Source organism: Gopherus flavomarginatus, chromosome 2 (genome assembly GCF_025201925.1).
Source record: "Gopherus flavomarginatus isolate rGopFla2 chromosome 2, rGopFla2.mat.asm, whole genome shotgun sequence".
In the NCBI taxonomy this organism is placed as follows: Eukaryota; Metazoa; Chordata; order Testudines; family Testudinidae; genus Gopherus; species Gopherus flavomarginatus.
Window position 1 is genome coordinate 30510577 of NC_066618.1, and position 25466 is coordinate 30536042.

At 42.0% G+C, this 25466-nt stretch overlaps 1 protein-coding gene across 1 annotated transcript in view; it reads right to left on the bottom strand.

Moving 5' to 3' along the window:
* CCDC7 (coiled-coil domain containing 7) overlaps nt 1–25466 on the bottom strand; it is a 281228-nt gene that overhangs the window by 20700 nt on the left and 235062 nt on the right. Inside the window, exons 31-33 of the mRNA XM_050939018.1 lie at nt 18103–18222; nt 14131–14247; nt 12844–12969 (exon numbers count right to left, since the gene is read on the bottom strand). Coding sequence (XP_050794975.1) covers nt 12844–12969; nt 14131–14247; nt 18103–18222 — 363 coding nt within the window. The remainder of the gene's footprint in view (nt 1–12843; nt 12970–14130; nt 14248–18102; nt 18223–25466) is intronic.

Sequence of the window (25466 nt, forward strand, 5' to 3'; positions counted from 1 at the left end):
GCTAATGGTCAGGTTTCAAGGATGGAACTGTAGTAGAACCTTTATAATGGCTCTTCTGTCTTTTTTGTCAATACCAAGACTGAGAGTGAGTCTCAGAGGACTGAGCATTGAATATCAGCATTGAGAACCAGTCTTGAAACAGTACTCCTTCCTGCCATGGTCAGTAGAAGTTACAGGTTGATCAATGGGGACCTGGGTGGATCAATGCCCCTCAGGTGAGGAGTTATGTAGAAGCTTGGGTTCTAGGGGTACAGTCCAGTCACACTGGCGGAATGGGACTTTTGAAAGGAATGTCCCTTGTGTAAGTCACAGTTCAAGGTACCTTTAAGAGAACACTCCAACAGCAACAACTTAATATTGGCATACCTCACTATCTAGGATGTGGCTTTCTCCCAGACAAAACAGGCATTTAGTGTCCCTGTTGTTTAGAAGTATTAAAGTATCACAGCATGAGCAGGAAAAAGATTGTTACTTACCTGTATTGTAACTGTTGTTCTTCAAGATGGGGGTGCAGACGTGTATTCCATTCAGGCATGTGTATGCCTAGTGCACCGAAGCTGTAGAACTTTGCTTAGTTGGGATGGTGCTAGTGCCCTCTGACCCTCATAGCCCCTCCAATGTCTATATAAGGTTGGCACGGCCCCATCCCCTCTCAGTTCCTTTGCACCAGAATCCAAAGCTGGAGATGCCAATGCACGGGGGATGGAGGGGCGGGGGTCATGGAATACACATCCACACCCACATCTTGAAGAACATTTACAATACAAGTACATAACCACCTTTTCTTCTTCAGGTGGTTGTGGATATGTATTTCACGCACGTGACTTACAATCAGATGCAGTAGACAGTGGGGCTTGGGGTCTACTTAAACAATGACTGCAGATCTGCCTTCCCAAAGTTTGCATCTGATCTAGATGCCATTGTACTAGCATAATGTTTGGTAAAAGCATTCATGGAAGATCATGTAGCAGCCCTGCAAATGTTCAATATTGAAACATTGCTGAGAAATGTGATTAATATTGCTTGGGCTCTTGTTGAATGAGCCTATAATGCCCGTGGAGGCATGGTCAGAACTACTCCATAAACCATGGTAATACAGGAAGTTATCCACATGGAAATCGTATATGTGAAGACCAACTGACCTTTCATCCAATCCACATAAAAGACTAAGTCAAGGTGATGAACAAAATGGTTTCGTTCTTTCCAGATAGACTGCCAAGCACCATCTCACATCTAATGCACAGAGATGCTGCTCATCCGTGTTTGAGTGTCTTAGGCCTTAACTACACTACGGTTTTGTCAACAAAAGTTATGCTGCTTTAATTAAAGCGCTTTAATTAAACCGCTGTTGCATGTCACAGTATGCTCCTTCTGTCGGCATAATGCATCCACATTAGCAGCTCTTGCATCGACACAGAGAGCAGTGCACTGTGGGTAGTTAACCCTCTGTACAACTGGCCGCAGGATGCTTTGGGAAGGATTTGCAATGCCTCATGGAGCAGGTACAGTGTCACATGATGTGAGTTTCTTAATCACATTTTTCCATGGGCATCCCACTAGATTGTCAGCTGCTTTTCAACTAAAGTGTTTGTGCGGGGGAAGGAGGAAGAATGTGTGACAGGTTGTGTGTGTGTGTGTGTGTGTGTGTGTGTGTGTGTGTGTGTGTGTGTGTGTGAGAGAGAGACAGACAGACAGACTGACTGACTGTGTGTTGGGGGCAAGTGAGTGTGTTGGCATGCTGTCTCTTCAAGTTCAGACAGCAGCCTTAGCAACCAATCCTGAGTCGGGGGAGAGGGGCACCCCACACATATCAGCCCCTGGCTCTGTGCAGCACAGCAGTCTCTCCCCACCCCGCACCCCACAGCAGCAGCCCACTCTGCCTGCTGATTCCACATTAATGGTTCCGTGATTCCCTCCGAGTTCTCCCACAGCCTCCTCAAAAACCAGGAGTGGTGTCCTCAGCAGCTTTGTGAGCTCTCCAGGCTGAGGAATGTCAAAGCTTCCCAGAGCTTTGAAAGGAGAAGGGTGCATGCCTGCATAGCGAGATGCAGGGCAGCCGAGTTCAAAGTAGTGAACAGAGAGGTCACAGAGGGCATTGTGGGATACTGGGGGAGGCCAGTTATGGCAACATAATGAACGGCAGCGTCTACACTGATGCTTTGTTGTTTTAACTTTGCCACAAAAAGCTCTATGCCTCTTGTTGAGGTGGTTTCATTTTGTCAGCTAAACAGCAGAGTTTTGCTGCCAAAAGTAGCTTTGTAGTGTGTACACCTCCACTGTTTTGTTGGCAAAAGCTGCCTTAGAAAAGACTACAGGCAAGTAAATAACCTGGGTAATGCTAAACTGTGGAACCACCTTGAACAAAACTTTCAATGTGGATGTGAGGACACTTTGTCTTTGAAGAAATAACTATATGAAGTTCTGTCATTAAGACTTGTAATTTACTGACTATTCTTGCAGATGTTATAGTCACAAGAAAGGCTGTATTTTTGGGAACTGAAAGACAATGTGCAGATTACTGTCTGCTCAAATGGAGAACCCATGAGGGTGACCAGCACAGTTAAAGTACCACAATGGGACCATTTCCTTCACAGGTGGAAACAGGCAGACAATACCTTTCAGAAATCTCACTATCATGAATTTTGAAAAAAATCAATGTTCCTTGGATCAGAGGACAAAATGCTGAGATTGCTGCCAAGTGAATCCTCAAAGAGCTAAGAGCTAGACCTGAGGACTTCAAACGTAACAGGTAGTCCAAAATGTCCTGAATATGAGTTGACATGGGTTGAATGCCCTCAGACATTGACCAAACCAAAAAATGTTTCCACTTAGCCAAATAAACAGACCTAGTAGATGGTTTTCTACTATTAAGGAGGTTCCTCTGAAATGCTTCTGAGCATTGCCTTTCCTCCTCATCTAGCCATGTCCTATCCATACCATGACTGCTCAGTAACAGTTGACCAGCCTGACCATGGGGCTGACTCACTAGGTCAGGAAAGAGAGGAAGCAATTTGGGAGGTCAAACAGACAGATTGAGAAGGTCAGAGAACCAACACTGTCTTGGCCAAGCTGGCATAATAAGTATTAATCTGGCATAGTCCAACTTTAGTTTGAGGATAACTTGAGAGATTAAAGGGATGGGGGAAAGGCATACATCAGCTCTGTTCCCCAGTTCAGATGGAAGGCATCAGTCAGAGAGCCTGAACTGAGTCCCACTTGGCAATAAAATTGACAGCACTTCTTATTGTCCTTTGTTGAAAATAGGTTAACCAATAGGATGCCTCAATCCTGAAAATGAACCTCATCACACTGTTCTTTAGAGACCGCTCGTGATTAAGGTTAAGATTTTGTCACCGTTATTTTTGGCAAAAGTCAGGGACAGGTCACGGGCAATAAACAAAAATTCATGGAAGCCTGTGACCTGTCCCCGACTTCTACTAAAAATAACTGACAAAATGGAGCTGATGGGGAGATGAGAGCCCAGGCCCTGCTGCAGGAGAGAAGGAGGGAAAGTCTAGCATTCACCATCACTGTGTCTGACAGCTCCAGGGTCTCCTGACTGCCAGTGGTGGCTCAGGGCTGCGGGGCCAGTGGCTCAGAGCTGTGGCGTGCCCCACTGCACATGACAACTGAGAGTTGCTGGGGCTCCCTGCCACCCATGGTGGCATGAAACTCCAGGGGCCTTCCATCATCCAGGGTCCTCCCGCTACCCAAGCTCAGAGCTCTGGCACCAGCAGCTGGGAACTGCGGTGTCCTCCTACCCCCATGGTAGCTGAGAGCTCCATGGCCGGTGGCTTGGAGCTGTGGGGTCTCCTCACCACCTGGGATCCCTCCACAGCCTGCCATGGCTCAGCCCACCAGGGCTTCTGGGGCCCCTTGCCACCCATGGCAGCAGAAAGCTCCAGGGACCTCCCATCATTCGAGGTCCTCCCACCACCCATGCTCAGAGTTCTGGAGCAAGCAGCTGGGAACTGCGGTGTCCTCCCACCCCCCATGGCAGCTGAGAGCTCCATAGCCGACAGCTCATTGCTGTGGGGTCCTCTCACCACCTCGGATCCCTCCGCAGCCCAATGCAGCTTGGAGCTCCAGGGCCTTCATCAGATGACAGCTCCGGTCTCACTACCTTGGGGCTGAAGCAGAAAATGTCACAGAGGTCTATGGAAGTAATGGAATCCATGACCTCCATGACATAATGCTATCCTTATTCATGATTGTTGGAGAAAGTCCTGGGGAGATGGCTGGCCAACAGATTTTGAGAGTCCGGCATTGGGATGATGTCCTCCTTAATGCAGAAGTGCCAAAACTTTATTGCTTCCTAACAAAGCTGGTGGGAGCAGGCTCCTCCCTGCTTGTACACATTGCAGTAGTATTGCTGTATAAGAACATAAAAACGGCCATACTGATTAGACCAAAGGTCCATCTAGCCCAGTATCCTGTCTTCCGACAGTAGCCAATGCCAGGTGCCTCAGAGGAAATGAACAGAACAGGTAATCATCAAGTGATCCATCCCCTGTCGCCCATTCCCAGCCTCTGGCAAAACAGCCATTGATGGACCTATCTTCCATGAATTTATCTAGTTCTTTTTTGAACTCTGTTATAGTCTTGGCCTTCACAAGATCCTCTGGCAAGGAGTTCCACGGGGTTGATTGTGTGTTGTATGAAAAAAATACTTCCTTTTGTTTCCTATTAATTTCATTGGTGACCCTTAGTTCTTGTGTTATGAGAAGGAATAAATAACACTTCCTTATTTACTTTCTCCACATCAGTCATGATTTTATAGACCTCTATCATATGCCCCCTTAGTTGTCTCTTTTCCAAGCTGAAAAGTCCCAGTCTTATTAATCTCTCCTCATATGGCAGCTGTTCCATACCCCTAATAATTTTTGTTGCCCTTTTCTGAACCTTTTCTAATTCCAATATATCTTTTTTGAGATGGGGAGATCACATCTGCACACAGTATTCAAGATGTGATCTTGATATTTTCTGTCTTATTTATACCTTTCCTAATGATTCCCAACATTCTGTTCACTTTTTTGACTGCTGCTGCATGCTGAATGGATGGTTTCAGAGAACTATCCACAATGACTCCAAAATTTCTTTCTTGAGTGGTAACGGCTCATTTAGACCCCATCATTTTATATGTATAGCTGGGATTATGTTTTCCAATGTGCATTACTTTGCATTGATCAACACTGAATTTCATCTGCCATTTTTGTTGCCCAGTCACCCAGTTTTGTGAGATCCTTTTGTAGCTCTTCGCAGTCCGCTTGGTACTTAACTACCTTGAGTAGTTTTGTATCATCTCACTGTTTACCCCTTTCTCCAAATCATGGATGACTATGCTGAATAGGACTGTACAGACACCTGAGGGACACCACTATTTACCTCTCTCCATTCTAAAATCTGACCATATATCCCTACCCTTTGTTTCCTATCTTTTAACCAGTTACCAATCCATGAGAGGTTCTTCCCTGTTATCCCATGTCAGCATACTTTGCTTAAGAGCCTTTGGCGAGGGACCTTGTCAAAGGCTTTCTGAAAATCTAAGTAGACTATATTCACTGGATCCCCTTTGTCCACATGTTTGTTGACCCTCCCCCACACCCCTCTCAAAGAATTCTAGTACATTGGTGAGGCATGATTTCACTTTACAAAAATCATGTTGACCTTTACCCAACAAATCATGTTCATCTATGTGTATGACAATTTTGTTCTTTACTATAGTTTCAGCCAGTTTGCCTGGTACTGAAGTCTGGCTTACCGGCCTGTAAATGCCAGGATCACCTCTACAGTCCTTTTTAAAAATTGGCATCACATTAGCTATCCTCCAGTCATTCGGTACAGAAGCTGATTTACAATTATTGGTTTAAAAACTACAGTTACTAGTTCTGCAATTTCACATTTGAGTTCCTTCAGAACTCATGGGTGAATACCATCTGGTACTGGTGACTTATTACTGTTTAGTTTATCAATTTGTTCCAAAACCTCCTCTAATGACACCTCAATCTGGGACAGTTCCTCAGGTTTGTCACCTAAAAAGAATGGCTCAGGTTTAGGAAACTCCCTCACATCCTCAGACTTGAAGACCGATGCAAAGAATTCATTTAGTTTCTCCACAATGGCCTTATCATCTTTGCATAGTCCTTTAGCATCCTGATAATCCAGTAGCCGCACTGGTTGTTCAGCAGTCTTCCTGCTTCTGATATGTTTTTAAAAAAATTGCTAGTACTTTTTGAGTTTTTGGCTAGTTGTTCTTCAAATTCTTTTTTGGCCTTCCTAATTATATTTTTACACTTCATTTGTCAAAGTTTATGCTCCTTTCTATTTTCCTCAATAGGATTTAACTTCCGCTTTTTAAAGGATGCCTTTTTGTCTTTCACTGCTTCTTTTACTTTGTTTAGCCTCAGTGGCACTTTTTAGTTCTCTTACTATGTTTTTTAATTTGGGGTATATACAGTGGTGAAAGTAACTTACAGGACTTATCGGTATGGCTGGAGTCCTGAGGGGATATGTGGCCTCACCCGGAAGAGGTGTGGCCTGAACCGGAAAAGGCAGGGCCTCTCAAGATTTAAAGGCCCTGGAGCACGGGCTGTGGCTCGGAGCCCCAGGGACTTTAAATCACCCTGGGGCTCCAGGTTGACTTAAAGGGCCGGGGCTCTGCTGCTGCAGAGAGCTACAAGCCCTTTAAATCCCAGCCCCAGCTTGGCTGCTGGAGCTGTGGGGGGGATTTAAAGGGTGTGGGGCTCCCCACAGCGGCGGGAGCTCCAGGACCTTTAAATCTTGGCCCCAGCCCGGTTGCCGGAACTGTGGGGGGGAATTAAAGGCCTTGAGGTTCCCTCTGTCTCACTAACTTCTTCATTTTTGTGTAGTCCCCCTTTCTGAAATTGAATGCTACAGTACTGGGCTGTTGTGGTGTTTCTCCCACCACAGGGATGTTAAAATTAATTATATTATGGTCATTATTACTAAGCGGTCCAGCTATATTCACCTCTTGGACCAGATTCTGTGCTCCACTGAGGACTAAATCAAGAATTGCCTCTCCCCTTGTGGGTTCCAGGACTAGTTGCTCCAAGAAGCAGTCATTTAAGGTGTCAAGAAACTTTATCTCTGCATCTCATCCTGAGGCAACATGCACCCCGTCAATATGGGGATAGTTGAAATCCCCCACTATTATCGAGGCTTTTTTATTTTTATAGCCTCTCTAATCTCCCTGAGCATTTCACAGTCACTATTACCATCCTGGTCAGGTGGTCGGTAATATATCCATACTGTTATTAGAGCATGGAATTACTATCCCTAGAGATTCCATGGTACAGCTTGGTTCATTTAAGATTTTTACTTCATTTGATTCTATGTTTCTTTCACATATAGTGCATTTCCCCCACCAGCACAACCTGTTCTGTCCTTCTGATACATTTTGTACCTTAGTATTAGGGTGTCTCATTGTCCATCCTCATTCCACCAAGTTTCTGTGGTGCGTATTATATCAATATCCACAGTTAATACGAGAGTCTCTAGTTCACTCATCTTATTATATAGACTTCTAGCATTTGTATATAATGTGACAAAGTTCCTCCTCTACCTTAGTGGGTCCTGTGCTTATTGGCGGATTTGTTCACCTCAGTGATCTTCCCCTCTTGTGGAACCCACAGTCTGGGTCAGCTCCTCCTGTGTCTGATCAGGAGTTGGGAGGTTTGGGGGGAACCCGGGCCCGCCCTCTACTCCGTGTTCCAACCCAGGGCCCTGTGGATCGCAGCTGTCTATAGTGCCTCCAGTAACAGTTGCATGACAGCTACAAATTCCCTGGGCTATTTCCCCATGGCCTCCTCCAAACACCTTCTTTATCCTCACCACAGGACCTTCCTCCTGGTGTCTGATAATGCTTGTCCTCCTCAATCCTCCAGCAGTACACTCTCCCACTCTCAGTTCCTTGCCTTCTTGCTCCCAGCTCCTCACACATGCTCCTTCTCCTCTGGCTCCTTCCTGCCTGACCGGAGTGAGCTTCTTTTTAAACCCAGGTGCCCTTATTAGCTTGCCTTGATTGGCTTGCAGGTGTTCTAATTAAAGTAGTTATCTCTACTGCCTTCTAGAAAGATCTTAAGTGGCCCCAGGTACCTTGATTAACCTGGAGCAACTGCCATTTGGTTACCAGGGTACTAGGGATTTGTTTAGCCTGGGGCTAACATACCTGTTTCTCAGTACTTTACTGTAGCCATCTGGCCTTGCCCCATCACAATAAGTACTTTAAAAACTTGTCACTTTTTAGCTGTCTGCCATTATATGATGTAATTGAATGGACCTCTTTCTCATTTGACTGTTTCTCATCAGATCCCACCTGTATTTTATCATCTTTCATTCTCTCCTCCTCCTTAGAACATAGAGAATCTCCATTAATCATCTCCTAAGAGATGTTTCTGTCTGAACCACATGCTCCTCCACACTTGTCAGCTTCCCCCCAGCCATTAGTTTAAAAACTGCTCTATGACCTTTTTAATTTCAAGTGCCAGCAATTTGGTTCCATTATGGTTTAAGTGGAGCTCATCCTTCCTGTATAGGTTCCTCCTTTCCCCAAAGTTTTCCCAGTTCCTAGTAAATCTAAACCCCTCCTCCTTACACCATCATCTCATCCACGCATTGAGACCCTGCAGTTCTTCCTGTCTAACTGGCCCTGCGCATGGAACTGGAAGCATTTCAGAGAATGCTACCATAGAGGTCCTGGACTTCAATCTCTTACCTAGCAGCCTAAATTTAGACCTCTTTCCTATCCTTCCCTGTGTCATTGGTATTTACATGTACCACAACCACCAGTACCTCCCCAGCACTACACATAAGTCTATCCAGATGTCTTGACAGATCCTCAACCTTCACATCAGGCAAGCAAACCATCATGAAGTTCTCCCAGTCATCGCAACTGCAACCCTAACCCTGTTGGTGAGTATGTGAGCCACTGCTCCCCTGATCTTATTCCAGAAGCCACAAGACACATTGTAAATGTCTCGAAGCTCCAGGGCATTGATATGACATGACACTTCCTGCTCTGACCTCAAACCCTGAACCTTTAACGTTCCTAGATTTGCTCCTCAATCTATTGTGCAGGTATAAGTGATTACAGTTCTGGACAGAGGAGGGCAGGCAAAGGCAACACCCTTGTATGCATTTTTCTGTTCTGTCCTCCATTGTAGAGAGACCAGATTTTCTGGAGGAACTTGGGAAAGCTTGTCCAATGACTGGCAGCTCAGGCGATAGATCAACTTCAACCATGATTTAACAGACAAAACCACAATCTTACATGCTGAATCACATACGTGCATGCAGCCATATGTCCCAGTAACTTCAGGCATACACAGACCATTGTTGAAGGGTGAGATTGGAGATCCAGGCAAAGGCACAGAATTGTCTGGAATTGCTTGTGTGGTGGAAAGGCCTGCAAATTTGTAGAATCTGGTAGGGACCTATGAACTCAAATTTTTGAGTTGGTGTCAATGTCAACTTTGCTTTGTTCAGAATCAATCCAGATTGATGAAAGATGTTCAGTGTGAACTGGACAAGACCAAAGACTCATTCCTCTGATCTGCCTCTCATTAGCCAATCATCTTGGTATGAGAAGACACGAATTTCCCTCTTTCTGAGAAAAGCCATTACCACCATCATGCTTTTGGTAAAAAAACATGGAGCTGATAGGCCAAAGGAGAGAACTATGTACTGATAGTGTTGACTGGCAACAAAGAATCTCAGGCATTTCTGTGGCCTGGGAAGATCCCCACAGGGAAGACTGAAAGCAACACGCTAGTCATTCTGAGTCAATGTGGGAAGAATAGTAGACAGAATAACCATGCAGACTCTCATATACTTGATGCGTTTGTTGAGATTGCAAAGAATGAGGATGGGTTTCACCCTTCCCTTGGACTTGGGAATCAGGAAATACCAAGAGTAGATTCCCTTTCCCAGTGACGAAGAGAACTTCCTCTAAAGCTCCCAGAGCACACAAAGTCAGGACCTGTTGAAGAAATAATGGCTCATGAGAGAAGTCCCTGAAAAGAGATAGGGTAGTGGAATGGGTAGGAGAATGCACAGAACTTGTATGGTGTAATCCCAAAATGCTTAGGACACATCTGTTCGTAGTTACGGTTTCCCAAGCACTGTAGAAGCAAGGCAGCCTGTCCCCAAGCTAAGGAGATGAGGTTGAAATGTTCACGACTGGTATGTTGCTCTCTATGATAGAGTCCAGGGCAACGAGGAATACATGATCCACAAAATCCTGGGCTATAAATGTAACTGTGGCAGGCTCTAGTATTTTATTGACAGGGATGGCTATGGTCCTGAGGGGTGCATCTGGGAACCTGCGGAAAATGTACAGCCCCCACCCACCCCTTGTTGAAGCATGCCATTGGAATCACCCGGAAAAGCCCAATCCCACATCATCCTGAGGGCACCTCTTGGGGACAGGGTGATGTCAGGGACTACAGGTCTCAAACCCTGATCGTTTAGGCTCTTAGGAGTTAGTAAATTTCAACCTGCCACTCAGGGACTGCCTAACAGTTGCCAGAACAGAAGATGAACTCCAACAGAGCAGGAAGAACCAGAATCCAGTCCAGTCCTGGAATCTGATTGGCAGAATGCTAGGGGTTCCAATGCTGATTGGTTCACAGCTTTCATATAAATCCAGCACAGGAACAGGAATACATGCAACTCGGTTCTTCCTGCCTTGGATCTCTTCCCCTGTGATACCTGCTCCTACTGATGCTGCTTATCTCCTGGTAACCTGACCTTACCTGGCTCCTGACATCTGATTCTTGTCCTGTCTCAGACTCTGACATCCTGGTATCTGACCTGGCCTGACTCACAACTCCTCTAACCACTAGGTCAGATTGCCTGCATCCCAGTCATGACACATTTAACTGCATCAAGGGTTCAGGATGCACCAACCCAAAGGAGCCCCTGCTGCCTTTGTCTGTAGCACAGGTGGCCCAGCCACAGAGACCACCCACAGAACTAGTGATCTAGTCCTGACTGAGTGGACAATTGGTACCTCAGACAACAAGGAACCTCCCAGGAATTCCAAACAGGAAACCAACCGTAACCCAGGGTATTAGACAGTGCTGGTAACAGTGCTGACAATATAAGTCAGACATTTAGGAGATGCGGAGACACCAAAGATGAAGCCGCCACAGTCTAATGTTCTTGAATAAGTAGTAAGTCAGGAATAAACTGGCACAGCAAGTCCACTGCTGCCTGATACAGCAGTAGTGTGGAGACTGAGAGTGTCAATACCAATGTCATTCATACCGGACTCAACAGATGCCCCACAGTGGTAACAGAATCAACAGTATAGAGCCTAGTATCAGGGGGGTAGCCATGTTAGTCTGGATCTGTAAAAGTAGCAAAGAGTCCTGTGGCACCTTATAGACTAACAGACATATTGGAGCATGAACTTTCGTGGGTGAATACCCACTTAGTCATAGTATAGAGCCTAACTGATCAGGCATTGGTACCAGAGAGCCATTTGATGGCCCAGCTCTATCTCACATATTGGAAGATTCTACAAACTACACTAAGCTAAATTAAATCCAAAGGTATATCTAAACTTAATTATTTACAGAAAAAATCACAGAAACACTGTGATAAAGAACATTAGTGAGAGACCACACTGAACACTGTGACTCGAGCCACAGGGGACAAGAAGCAGCTGAAGGAGGTTGGTCCATGCCGGACTTGTATTGCTATTGGGGGGAGGGCACTATGAAGGCCAAAAGGTATAGGTGCTGTCCCAATGGGTACTGCTAAGCAAAGTTATCTGGCTTTGGTGTGCTGGGCACACACATACCTGAGTGGATTACACATCTGAAACCACCTGAAGAAGAATCAACCCTAAGAACTTTGCCTCAACAATGAAACTGAGGCCTTGGTACCAAGGGGATTCTGTCAGCTAATTATTTTATTCATTTATTTTTGCCAATGTGCTAAAATGGAGTAAGTAATGCTATTAATTAGCCCAACTACACTAATTAATTAAAGAAAGAAAAAAAGCTACAAGGTAGCAGGTGGGCAGTGATAAGTTCCATCTCATTGCCATAGGCAATAAGAAAGAACTTTGGGACATATTCCTCCCTTATGCCCTCAGGGGTGAGGGCTGCACAAGGGTACACATGGCACAGATGCAACCCCAATGGAAACTGCTGGACAAAATAATCCAATCTTGTGGCTATAAGGTGCAGACTCCCAGAAACAGAATTTACATGGACAAACAATTGAAAATGAAGATCCAGATATTGCTCATTTTCTAAGTCAATCACCAAATATGACCACACTAGTCATTGTTGCAATATGAGTGGATTAAATCAGGACAGAGTTCTCACAAAAGTAAAATCTATTATACTGCAAAAATACTTTCTGAAACGAAATGATGGATCCCTATTTCTAAAGGGATTGGACAAAGCACTAGAAAACATGGTCTATTTCCCTGTCAATGTACTCTTGAGTAAGGCCCTCACTCTCAAAGATATTTAGGCACATAACTCCAATTGAAGGCACCTAAATATGTTGAGGATCTCAGCATAAATGAGTGACTACTGTAGGACTTTGTTATTTCTATATTCTGTTATTCAAATATGCATGAGTGCCAGCCTAAAATAAACTTAGTCTGAATAACATCACAAGTGCCATCTCGTGACATTAATGTGCCAAAGCTACAGAACCCAGAGAAACACTGGTTTACCAGAAGATTGCATCACAGCAGATTGTTTTTAATCAGGAGTAGATTCCACAGGAAAGGAGTCTATGGCATTTCTGTGGAATTTACACATTTATATGAGTGCATCCTTAATTTGTTAATTCTTCACTTACCAATGACATTGTTTTGTTGTAACTGGATCTGTGCAAGAGCCTTTGCTTGTGATAGATAGTCAAGATTGAATTTTTGACTTGTAAGCAGGTGCCTTTTTTTGTCTAATAATTCTTGTATTTCATTCTCTGTTGAGACAAAATAACTATTATATGATTCACAAAGAAAATATGTAAACAATGTATCATTCACTAAATTTGAAACATATATAACACACAAAGAGGGGAAAATTATACCAGTAGTTACTTTTATACTATTCTTCCCATACGTAACTTTTAAATTGACGCCATCTAATTCCACCTGGCATTTACATAGAACTTTTAAGGACTGAAAGGCAGCTATCTGTGGAGTGAAAAAAATAGCTTTTTCACAGCAATACTACACTACATTTTCAGGCATATTGTGAAAAATAATATTGTATCAAACTGAGGTTTCATAGAAAATTTAAACAGAATGAAATTCCTGGAGATGGAATTTGGCCAGAACACTGAAATTAACAAATTCCAGTGCATATTTGATCACTAGTTACATCATAATTTGAACTAAAACTTTACCTTAAGAATTCAAGAAAGCAGAGCAGATACACTAGCTGCAGCATTGTTATGGGTCAGGTATGGCCACTATCTTCCATTCAGAATGATGTAAAGAAGCCATTGTAATCAGGTGGCTGAAACAATAGCAGTAGTACCCAAAACCATAGGCCTATAGAAAACTGAGTAGAAGCTGAAACATGTGGCAAGGGATTTCAAATGCAGACATTAAGACTTTGATTGATGGAACTGCATGCACACTGAAACACTCAGGAAAAGGAAAGGAAAGAGAGAGATAAGCAGATGGAAAGTCAGACACACACAGCCTGAACAAGCTGGCTGAAAGAGTTTGGTGCTGAAAGCAAGAAAGCTTTCTCCTGGTTTTGGTTCATCCTGTGATCAGAGAAGCAGGACTTTGAACATTCCTTGTAAATAAACAAGACTGCATCAAAGAAATTACCAGAGTCCATCATCAATTTCTACTCCCAGCTAGAACAACCCTCAAGTCCACAAACATTGGCTAACCATTCGAGTTTTAAAGGGGTAACTGTTAACACTTGCTTGAGAAATGATCAGTGTTTGTAATTACTTTCTATTTGTTATATTAGATTTTACAAGTGTTTTTATGTGCCATCTTTGTACATGTGAGTATGGGTGAGTAAAACCCCCCAAGATAGCCCACCGTTGTATTTCTCCAAAAATTACAATCTTATAAAACATTATCTGAATAAAGCCTTATTCTAGTAATCCTCTACTTACCAGTGAGGCTTAATTGGAGTGGTGGTAGATTTGGCAGTGGAGGTATATCTGGAAAAGCTGAAGGCAGATTTGCAAGCAGGAGACGTTTTCTTAATGCTATCTGTTCCATGTCATTTTCTTAAAGATAAGATGATTTTAAACTTGACTAATGAAGTGATAAGTTTTAAACTCTGACAGTCCAGTATATGAACAATTTAAATCTGCAGTATTGTTTTTGCTATGTTTATCCCAGGATATTAGAGAGACAAGATGGGTGAAGTAATATCTTTTATTGGACCAACTTCTGTTGATGAAAGAAACAAACTTTCAAGCGTACACAGAGCTCTTCTTCAGGTCTGAGAAAGATACTCAGTGTCACAGCTAAATAAAAGGTGGAACAGAGTGCTTGGCATAAGGAGTGGGGCTGTCAATTAATTGCAGTTAACTCAAGCGATGAACTCAAAACAAATTAAATCAATTTAAAAAAAATCACAAATAATCACAATTTTAATTGCACTGTTAAACAATATAAATTTAAATTAGTATTCTATTAAGTCTTTTTGGATGTTTTTCTACATTTTCAAATATATTGATTTCGATTACAACACAGAATGGAAAGTGTATAGTACTCACTTTATATTATTATTTTTATTACAATATATGCGCTGTAAAAAATATAGTGTTTTTCAATTCACCTCATACAAGTACTATAGTGCAATCTCTTTATAGTGAAAGTGCAACTTACAAATGTAGATTTTTTTTGTTACATTACTGCCCTAAAAAACAAAACAATGTAAATCTTTAGAGCCTACAAGTCCAGCCAGTCCAACTTCTTGTTCAGCCAATCGCTAAGACAAACAGATTTATTAACATTTACAGGAGATAATGCTGACCGCTTCGTATTTACAATCTCACCTGAAAGTGAGAACAGGCATTCGCTTGGCACTGTTGTAGCCAGTGTTGCAAGGTTTCATGTGCCATAGATCCTAAACATTTGTATGCTTTGGCCATCATACCAGAGGACATGCTTTCATGCTGATGATGCTCATTAAAACAATGCTGCATTAATTAAATTTATAACTGAACTCATTGGGAGAGAATTGTATGTCTCCTGCTCTGTGGTTTTACCCTCATTCTATCATATGTTTTGTGTTATGGCAGTCTTGAATAATGACCCAGCATAAGTTGTTCAATTTAAGAACATTTTCACTGTAGATTTGACAAAACACAAAGAAGGTACCAATGTGAGATTTCTACAGACAGCTACAGCACTCAACCTATGGTTTAAGAATTTGAAGTACGTTCCAAATTCTGAGAGGGACAAGTTGTGAAACATACTGGCAGAAGTCTTAAAAGAGCAACACTGCGATGCAGAAACTACAGAACCTAAACCACAAAAAAAGAAAATCAACCTTCTGTTGGTGGCACCTGACTCAAAAGATAAAAACGAATGTGTGTCAGTCTGCACTGCTTTGGATCATTATTGAGCAGAACCTGTCATCAGCATGGAAAGATCTTCTGGAATGGTGATCAAAGCACAAAGGGGAATACAAATGTTTAGCATATCTGGAACGTAAATACCTTGAAACTCTGGCTACAACAGTACCATGTGAACACCCATTGTCACTTTCAGGTGACATTGTAAATAAGAAGCAGGCAGCATTATCTCCCATTGTCTTAGCAATTAGCTAAACAAGAAGGACTGGGTGGACTTGTAGGCTCTAAAGTTTTACATTGATTTATTTTTGAGTACAGTTATGTAAAAAAAATTCTACATTTGTAAATTGCACTTTCACGATAAAGAGATTGCACTACAGTACTTGTATGAGGTGAATTGAAAAATACTTTTGTTTATCCTTTTTTCAGTGCAAATATTTGTAATAAAATAATAATACAAAGTGAGTATTATACACTTTCTATTCTGTGTTGTAATTGAAATCAATATATTTGAAAATGTAGGAATCATCCAAAAATATTAAAATAAATGACATTTGATTATTGTTTAACAGTGTGATTAAAATTGCAATTAATCAGGATTATTTTTTATCTTGCGATTAATCACGATTAATTTTTGTAATAGTTTGACAACCCTAATAAGGAGTTACCATGTAAGAGATTATTCAAGATGAAATGAGCAAGAAGCCTGCCAAACGATCAGTGAGGTCACTGAACAATTAAGGTGCTAAAGGAGCACTAATGGAAAACAAAGCTTTTGTGGAGAAGCTAAATGAATTCTTTGCATCGGTCTTTGTTGCAGAGGCTGTGAGGGAGACTCGCACACTCAAACCATTTTTTTAGGTGACGAATCTGAGGAACTATCCCAGGTTGAGGTGTCAATAGAGGAGATTTTGAAACAAACTGATAAATTAAACAGTGATAAGTCACCAGGAGCAGCTGGTATTCACTCATTAACTGTGATATGCAACCTATCACTTAAATCAGCCTCTGTATCAGATGACTAGAGAATAACTAATGTAATGCTGGTTTTTAAAAAAAGGCTCCAAAGGCAAGCCTGGAAATTCCAGTATGGCCATTCTAATGTTTTTATGTTATATGTAATGAGCCATAAATTAGTGTGTTTATTGATTCCATGATTTTTAATGTCTAACAAAGTTATGAATTTAAGTCCCAGGCTTGTCTTTTGAAGGTGTTGTTCAGGTTTCCTTTGAGGATAAGGACAGAGGTCAGATATGGAGTGATCATTTTGTGAAAAGTGTTCACACATAGGTAATAGTGTTTGTCTTTTATATTTTTTCTTTGTGAGTTCATTTGAGAGCATAGTGATTATCTCATTTCATCCATATAGTAGTTACTGCATTTGGTACACTGGATGAGATACACGGCATGTTGTGATAGCATGTGTTGGACCCAAGGATCATGAAAGATGTGTTGGGGGTGGGTATTGATCATTGTAGCCGTGAGATATGTCTGGAGGTTTTGCATCTGTTGTTATGGCAAAGTCTACTACCACTTTGAGTTGGCAAGCTTGTGTGGAGCTTGTTTCTGATAATGACTTGGAGAGGTTTAGGGGTTTGAAGGCCAAAAAAGGGAGTTTGGAAAAGATTTATTTCAGATGGGATCCTCATTGAGTATGGGTTGTAATTGTTTAATGGTACAGTATTACATATGGAGTCCAGCGTGGGGTGGTAGGTGACAACTAGGAGTGTACAGTTGGAGCATTTTTTTTTCTATATTGAACATGCTTATCTCAGGATATTTGGTGGCCTGTTCCATAATGCAATGTACTTCTCTGATGGAGTGACCTTGTTTGGTGAAGGCTGTTTTAAGTGTATTATGGTGTGTATCTCAGATTTTCTCCTTAGAGCATATTCTGTGATGTCCAAGTGGCTGGCTGTAGATAACAGATTTCTTAGTGTGTTTGGGATGGTTACTGGATTTGACAAGGTAACTGTGGTGATTGGTGGGTTTCTTGTGTGTACAGTCGTCTATAGGCTTTCATTGTTGAAGGTGTGACACTCTGAGCACCTTTCCCAGACCTGAAGAAGAGCTCTGTATAAGTCTGAAAGCTTCTCTTTTCACTAACTGAAGTTGGTCCAATAAAAGATATAACCTCACCAACCTTGTCTCTCTTGTATTTTTGAGGCATCCAGACCTTTTTAAAAAACGTTTTTGCTACCATATAACTGCAAGACTAAAATTTCCTCTTTTTTTTTTTAAAGCATTTTCAGAAGCAACAAACTGCATCTATTATCTATCTGGAGAGAAATATTTTGGAACAATCCAACATTCAGTGAAAGGATAGAAAACTTTCAAGTTGTGATTACATAGTAGCTACTTTAGGAACCTATTACCTCCCACTTTCTCTTAGTCCAGTAGCACTTAGTCCCCCTTTCTCTCCCAAAGAGAGAAACCTGCCAAACACCATATGGTCACACAGCTATAGTATTTCTTCATTTTCTATGGTGTGACCAGAAGAAGTGAAAACAGAAAATCAACTAAATAAATTTAACAAATTATAAACTCTTTACTTACTAGTGTTTTGGTCTTGAGGCAGGAGTGCTGAAAGAGTATGGTCCAGCTGTGCACTTTTACTACTTAATAGTTGTCTTTCTGGCAGGAGTTTTTTTGTCTCTAAGTGTGCCATTTTGCTGCCTATGGGTTGCCCAATGGAAAGAAAATATGTATAGATATTTAAGCAACTGCAGTTACAAACACCAAAACATTTAACTCTGAGAAGTGATTAAAGCACATGCTCAGTAGTTATCTTTTAGAAATATTATCACCAGAGGATCATCTCAATCACAAAGGGAGTCAGAGTAACAAAACATAACCAAGATGCAAAAATTTAAAGGGCAAAAGTTTTAAGCAATTTAAAAATAAAAAATATAAAAACAGTAAAGAGTGACATTAAATTTTAAAAAGGCAAGTTTTTTTATAAATACATAGACATCATTTTTTAATTTTCTTCAAGAAGTTAGATGGTGGTTTATCACCTTTTTAGAACAAGTGGCTGATCCTCCTTTCAGCTTCCCCACTGATGGGATACACAGCACTGGATTATGGTCCAGGATAGGTGGCTGTTGCATTATGTTTTGCATTTGCATGTGTGTTCAGAGTTAGAGAGCAGATTCCAGTTTAACTCTGGGCTGAGAACCAAGACCTGAGGGCTAATGATAAGGTGATTATAATCACTGTGGCCCATTTTTAAAATTTTCTTTACCATCTTTAGTCTCAGTGGCTAGGGGGCCAAAGACACAAAGAGAACCTTTTAGCACACTTCTGAGATAAAGGGACCAAAGCCTCTGCTTTCGAGTGCCTTTCCCTCCCATAATACCTCTTGGTTTTCCACATGGATTTGGATGCAAATAAGTTAATCAATAGGCTTCCATCCTGGCCTGTGATGCGCTGAAAGACTAACCGCTCTAGACTGGATTCCCTCGGTTTCAAGTGTGTCCTGCTGAACCAGCTGACCTTGATTTTCCTTCTTGGTATAGAATCCTGAAGAATAGACGAGAATTTCTGCCCAAGATATGAACAAAGCTATCTTGCTAAACAATACTGAAAGTTATCTGCCTTCTTAATCGTTATATATACCCAACATGTTTCTAAAGAATCATCTGCTGGAATTGGAGAAGTGAGTTTGTTGATCCAAACAAGCAGTAGATAGACTACACACCGCTTTTCTTCCTTGGGCTGTATGCCCCTTCTCCCTGAGTCTATATATTTTCCCCCTACATGGAGTCTGGTATCTGTACTGATTACTTAATATCTGGCAAACCAAATGCTATCTTCTTCTGATGCATCTGATGAAGTGGGTATTCACCCACGAAAGCTCATGCTCCAAAACGTCTGTTAGTCTATAAGGTGCCACAGGATTCTTTGCTGCTTTTACAGATCCAGACTAACACAACTACCCCTCTGATACTAGCTATCTTCTTCTGTCACTCTTCTGAAATAAAGATGTCTTGAATGATAACTTAGATACCAGAGTTATGTGAGTGCTATAATTGACACTTCCTCTTATTTCCTTGAAGCTATAATTCTGAAGTCTTTTAGCAATGGCTGCTGAGCTGTGTTAGAAGGTAAGAAGGTTGCCAGGCAAGGGCAGATGGGTATCCTGTTTACTTGAAGAAAGGACAGATATATCATTTGTGAACACTCACTTTGAAGTTACAATTCCAAGTGGGAATACTCTGTATTGAAAATATTTCTGTAGCAGAAGCTGAATTATCTCTGGATGACAGTCCCTGATCATATTTTTTGCAGATCTACAGCAGAAGTTTTGGAAAGATAATACTGTAATGATGGATTTCAGTATTTCCACATCGAATATTGATCTGCTTATGGACTTGTTCAGAGACCCAAGGTCTAAAATGGGTTTCATGTGATTATTCTTCTCTTTACTATAAATAATCTTGTCCTTTTTCCAAAATATTTATCTATCAAGGAACTGGTTTGATCATTCCAAAGTGTAAGAGATGGACTATTGCATCTTTCATCATCTGATGTTATGAAGGTCTTGTTGATAGTGTTGATTTATTTTAATTAACTTTGGGAAAAATTCCGTGGGACAATGAGTGAACTCCCAGATGAGGGCCCAGCCTGAAGTGCCTGTTATAGGCCTGGTCTACACTGGGGTGGGGGTGGGTGAGAATTGACCTAAGATACACAACTTCAGCTACGAGAATCTTAGATCGACTTAGAATCACTTACTTTGCATCCTTGTGGCACGGGATCGATGGCCGCCGCTCCCCCATCGACTTTGCTTCCGCCTCTCGCTGAGCTGAAGTTCAGCAGTTGACAGGAGAGTGATCGGGGATCGATTTATCACGTCTACACTAAACTCAGGGGTCGTACTGTATGACTAGTGATTTGATAACATAGTTCCTATCTTTAAGAAAGGGGAAAAATGTGATCTGGGCAACTACAGGCCTGTCAGTTTGACATCTGTAGTATGCAAGGTCTTGAGAAAAAATTCGAAGGAAAAAGCAGTCAAAGACATTGAGGTCAATGGTAATTGGGACAATATACAACATGGTTTTACAGAAGGTAGATCATGCCAAACCAACCTGATCTCCTTCTTTGAGAAGGTAACAGATTTTTTAGACAAAGGAAATGCAGTGGATCTAATTTACCTCAATTTCAGTAAGGCATTTGATACAGTTCCACAAGGGGAATTATTAGCTAAATTGGTAAAGATGGTATCATAACCTTAGTCCCAGATTTGGACCTTAGCGTCCAAAATATGGGGGTTAGCATGAAAACCTCCAAGCTTAGTTACCAGCTTGGACCTGGTACCTGCTGCCACCACCCAAAAAATTAGAGTGTTTTGGGGCACTCTGGTCCCCCTGAAAAACCTTCCCTGGGGACCCCAAGACCCAAATCCCTTGAGTCTCAAAACCGAGGGAAATAATCCTTTTTCCCTTCCCCCCTCCAGGTGCTCCTGGAGAGATACACAGACACAAGCTCTGTGAATCCAAACAGAGTGATTCCCCCTCTCTGTTTCCAATCCTGGAAACAAAAAGTACTTTCCTATTCCCCCAGAGGGGATGCAAAATCAGGCTAGCAAATCCAACACACAGATCTCCCCGATTTCTTCCTCCCACCAATTCCCTGGTGAGTACAGACTCAATTTCCCTGAAGTAAAGAAAAACTCCAACCGGTCTTAAAAGAAAGCTTTATATAAAAAGAAAGAAAAATACATACAAATGGGCTCTCTGTATTAAGATGATACAATACAGGGTCGATTGCTTAAAAGAATATTGAATAAGCAGCCTTATTCAAAAGAATACAAATCAAAGCACTCCAGCACTTATATTCATGCAAATACCAAAGAAAAGAAACCATATAACTTACTATCTGATCTCTTTGTCCTTACACTTAGAAACAGAAGACTAGAAAGTAGAAACTACTTCTCCAAAGCTCAGAGAAAGCAGGCAGACAGACAAAAGACTCAGACACTAAATTCCCTCCACCCAAAGTTGAAAAAATCCGGTTTCCTGATTGGTCCTCTGGTCAGGTGCTTCAGGTGAAAGAGACATTAACCCTTAGCTATCTGTTTATGACAGATGGGGATCAGTATGAAAATTGAAAGCTGGATAAGGAACTGGTTAAAGGGGAGACTACAATGGGTCATACTGAAAGGTGAATTGTCAGGCTGGAGGAAGGTTACTAGTGGAGTTCCTCAGGGACTGGTTTTGGGACCAATCTTATTTAATCTTTTTATTACTAACCTTGGCACAAAAAGTGGGAATGTGCTAATAAAGTTTGTGGATGACACAAAGCTGGGAGGTATTGCCAATACAGAGACAGACCGGGATATCATACAGGAAGATCTGGATGACCTTGTAAACTGGAGTAATAGTAATAGGATGAAATTTAATACTGAAAAATGCAAGGTCATACATTTAGGGATTAATAATAAGAACTATTGTTATAAGCTGAGGAGGCATCAGTTGGAAATAACAGAGGAGGAGAAGGACCTCAGAGTATTGGTTGATCACAGGATGACTTTGAGCCACCAATGTGATATGGCTGTGAAAAATGCTAATGCGGTCTTGGGATGCATCAGGCGAGGTATTTCCAGTAGAGATAAGGAGGCGTTAGGACCATTATACAAGACACTGGTGAGACCTCATCTGGAATACTGTATGAAGTTCTAGTCTCCCATGTTTTAAGAAGGATGAATTCAAACTGGAACAGGTACAGAGAGGGTTACTAGGATGATCCGAGGAATGGAAAACCTGTCATATAAAAGGAGACTCAAAGAGCTTGGCTTGTTTAGCCTAACCAAAAGAAGGCTGAGGGGAGATATGATTGCTCTCTATAAATATATCAGAGGGATAAATACCAGGGAGGGAGAGGAATTATTTAAGCTCAGTACCAATGTGGACACAATAACAAATGGATATAAACTGACTATCAGGAAGTTTAGACTTGAAATTAGATGAAGGCTTCTAACCATCAGAGGAGTGAAGTTCTGGAACAGCCTTCCAAGGGGAGTAGTGGGGTCAAAAGACATATCTGGCTTCAAGACTAAGCTTGATAAATTTATGGAGGAGATGATATAATGGGATAGCCTATTTTGGCAATTAATTCATCTTTTACTACTAGCAGTCAATATGCCAAATGGCTTGTGATGGGATGTTAGATGGAGTGGGGATCTGAGTTACTACAGAGAATTCTTTCCTGGGTATCTGGCTGGTGAGTCTGCCCACATGCTCAGGGTTTAGCTGATTGCCATATCTGGGGTCAGGAAGGAATTTTCCTCCAGGGCAGATTGGCAGAAGCCCTGGGGGGGTTTCACCTTCCTCTGCAGTGTGGGGCATGAGTCACTTGCTGGAAGGTTCTCTGCACCTTGAAGTCTTTAAACCATGAATTGAGGACTTTACTGGCTCAGATACAGGTTTGATACAGGAGTGGGTGGGTGAGATTCTGTGGCCTTCATTGTGCAGGAGGTCAGACTAGATGATCATAATGGTCCCTTCTGACCTTAAAGTCTATGATTCTATGAATGTGTTGCACATGTCCATTCCATTATAAGTGTATGTTTGCTCCATGCACAGCCCTCATAGAGTTTTTCTCTTAGCAGTACCAGTCAGAGTAGCATGAACACCCTCTGCTGTCTCACACACTGCATGCAAGCATAAAGAGCCACCCCACTTTCTGTTGCTTCCTACCACAAAGATTCAGGTAGAGAAGGCACGGAGGGTAAGTCATGGAACAGACATGTGCAACACATCTCAAATGATACCAGTTACAAAAGTTTAATAATCATTGTTTCTTCTTTGAGTGATTGCACATGTCCAGTCCACTGTAGGTGACTCACAAGCAGTCCAAACTGGAGGTAGGCTCAGAGTCTATTTGACCAGGGTTGGAGGACCACTTGTCCAAATTTAGCGTCATCTCTAGACAGTTGAGAGATAATGTAGTGAGAGGCAAATGTACGACATGATGACCAGATTTTCACTTTGCGAATGTCAAATATGGGAACGTGAGCCAGAAAGGCCACAGAGGCTGCTTGGGATCCAGTTAAATGACCCAACATTCTATCCAGAGGCTTCACGTTAGCTAACTGGTAACATAATCAAATACAACTGGATATCCAACACCAGATTCTTTAAGTGGATACAAGCCAGTCCTTCATTCTGTCCACAAATACAATGAACATTTGTGACAAAGTCCTAACAGGTTTAGTCTGTTCTACATGAAAAGTTATTCTAACGTCTAGAGAAACCTCTCCTCATCTTTATGACCATGAGGTTTTGGGAAGAAGGTTGGGAAGAAGGTTGGTAAGAAGATAACTTTGTGCAGAAAACGGTATATGGAGAATTTGATACCAATGCCTTCAATTCCCCTGCTTTCCTGGCTGACAAAATGCCACTAAAAATGCCACCTTTATAGAAAGGTGGAACAGGGAACTAGTTGCCAGAGGCTCAAAGAGTGACCCACCAACTTTGCTCAGACTAGTCTGTCCAGGCCCTTTAAAAATCTTACAGACAGCAGATTGGAAAAAAGAGAATGGTCATCAACAGGTGGCTGGAAGGTCAAGATAGTCATTAGGTGCACTCTGAGTGCTTGATGTTTTAGGGACAGAAGATAATCCAGTATGTGCTGAATAGAAGTGAGGACCAGGGAAACTCCTTTGTCTGGACCAGATGAAGAACTTCTTCTATTTACTCCAACTACTCCAAGTTGATGATTTTCTATCAGTTAGCAGAACTTCCTGAACTCCTCTCCTTCGCAGATCATTAGCCACAAAGCCTCCAGATCATCAGGTGAAGGGTCTGTAGATTGGGATGGAGGAAGTGGCCATGACTCTGCAAAATCAAGTTTGTGTGTAACAGGTGTGGCAATGGGGGAGTGACTGATAGGTCTAACAGCTCTGAAAATTAGTGTTGACAGGGCCATGCCAGGGCAATGAGTATGAGATGAGTTTTGTCCTGCTTTACTTTGTACAGAGCTTCAGAGAGAAGAGAAATGAGAAGGAAAACATACAGGAATCTGTTTGACCAGAGCAGTAGAAAAGTGTCAGTCAACGATCCAGGCTGTGACCCACTCAGGAGCAAAACACACATCTTCTGTTGCAAATAGATCCACTTGGGGAGTTCCCAGGAACTGAAAAATGGACCTTGCTATGTTTGGGTGAATTGACTACTTGTAGTGATTGATCAAGAGCCTGCTCAGGAAATCTGCCAGCATACTGGGGATCCCAGGAAGGTAATCCACATTCAGGAGTACAGAACTGGCAATGCAGAAGTCCCAAAGTAGAATCACTTCCTCACAGCAGCAAAGATTGGGCTCCTCCTTGTTTGTTTACATAAAACTTGGCGATTGTAATGTTGGTCAGACCAAAAAAACTCCTCCCTTTGATGTGTGGAAGTAACACCATGCAAGGTAACTGGATAGTTCGCAACTCCCTGACATTTATATACAGACAGATCTTGAGCAGACCTGAGACTTGGCATCTGTAGGAGAGCCAAGTGAGCCCCCTGACCCAGATCCAGGCATCCATGACTAAGATGAGTGATTGCTGGGGCAGGGCAAAGGCAACTCCCTTGCAAACATTGGTATGATCTGTCCATAAATCTAGGGAGGATCAGATTCAATTTGGGATGTGAACTATCGTGTCCATATGGTGCTTTCTCAGAGAATACAACTCAGTCAACCAGCCCTGTAGCTCTCTGAAACATATTGGACTACATAGGTGCATATTGGACTACATAAGCGCACACTGCCATGAACCCTAGCAGTCTCAAACACCTTCTTACCATAGTGAAAGCATAAGTCATTTATATCTAAAACCTTGTTGGTGGCAGTAAGACTTTATCCATACAATTGCTGTTTCTTGTAGGAGCTATAGTTACTCAGGGTTTTATTCCCAATACTTCCTGATT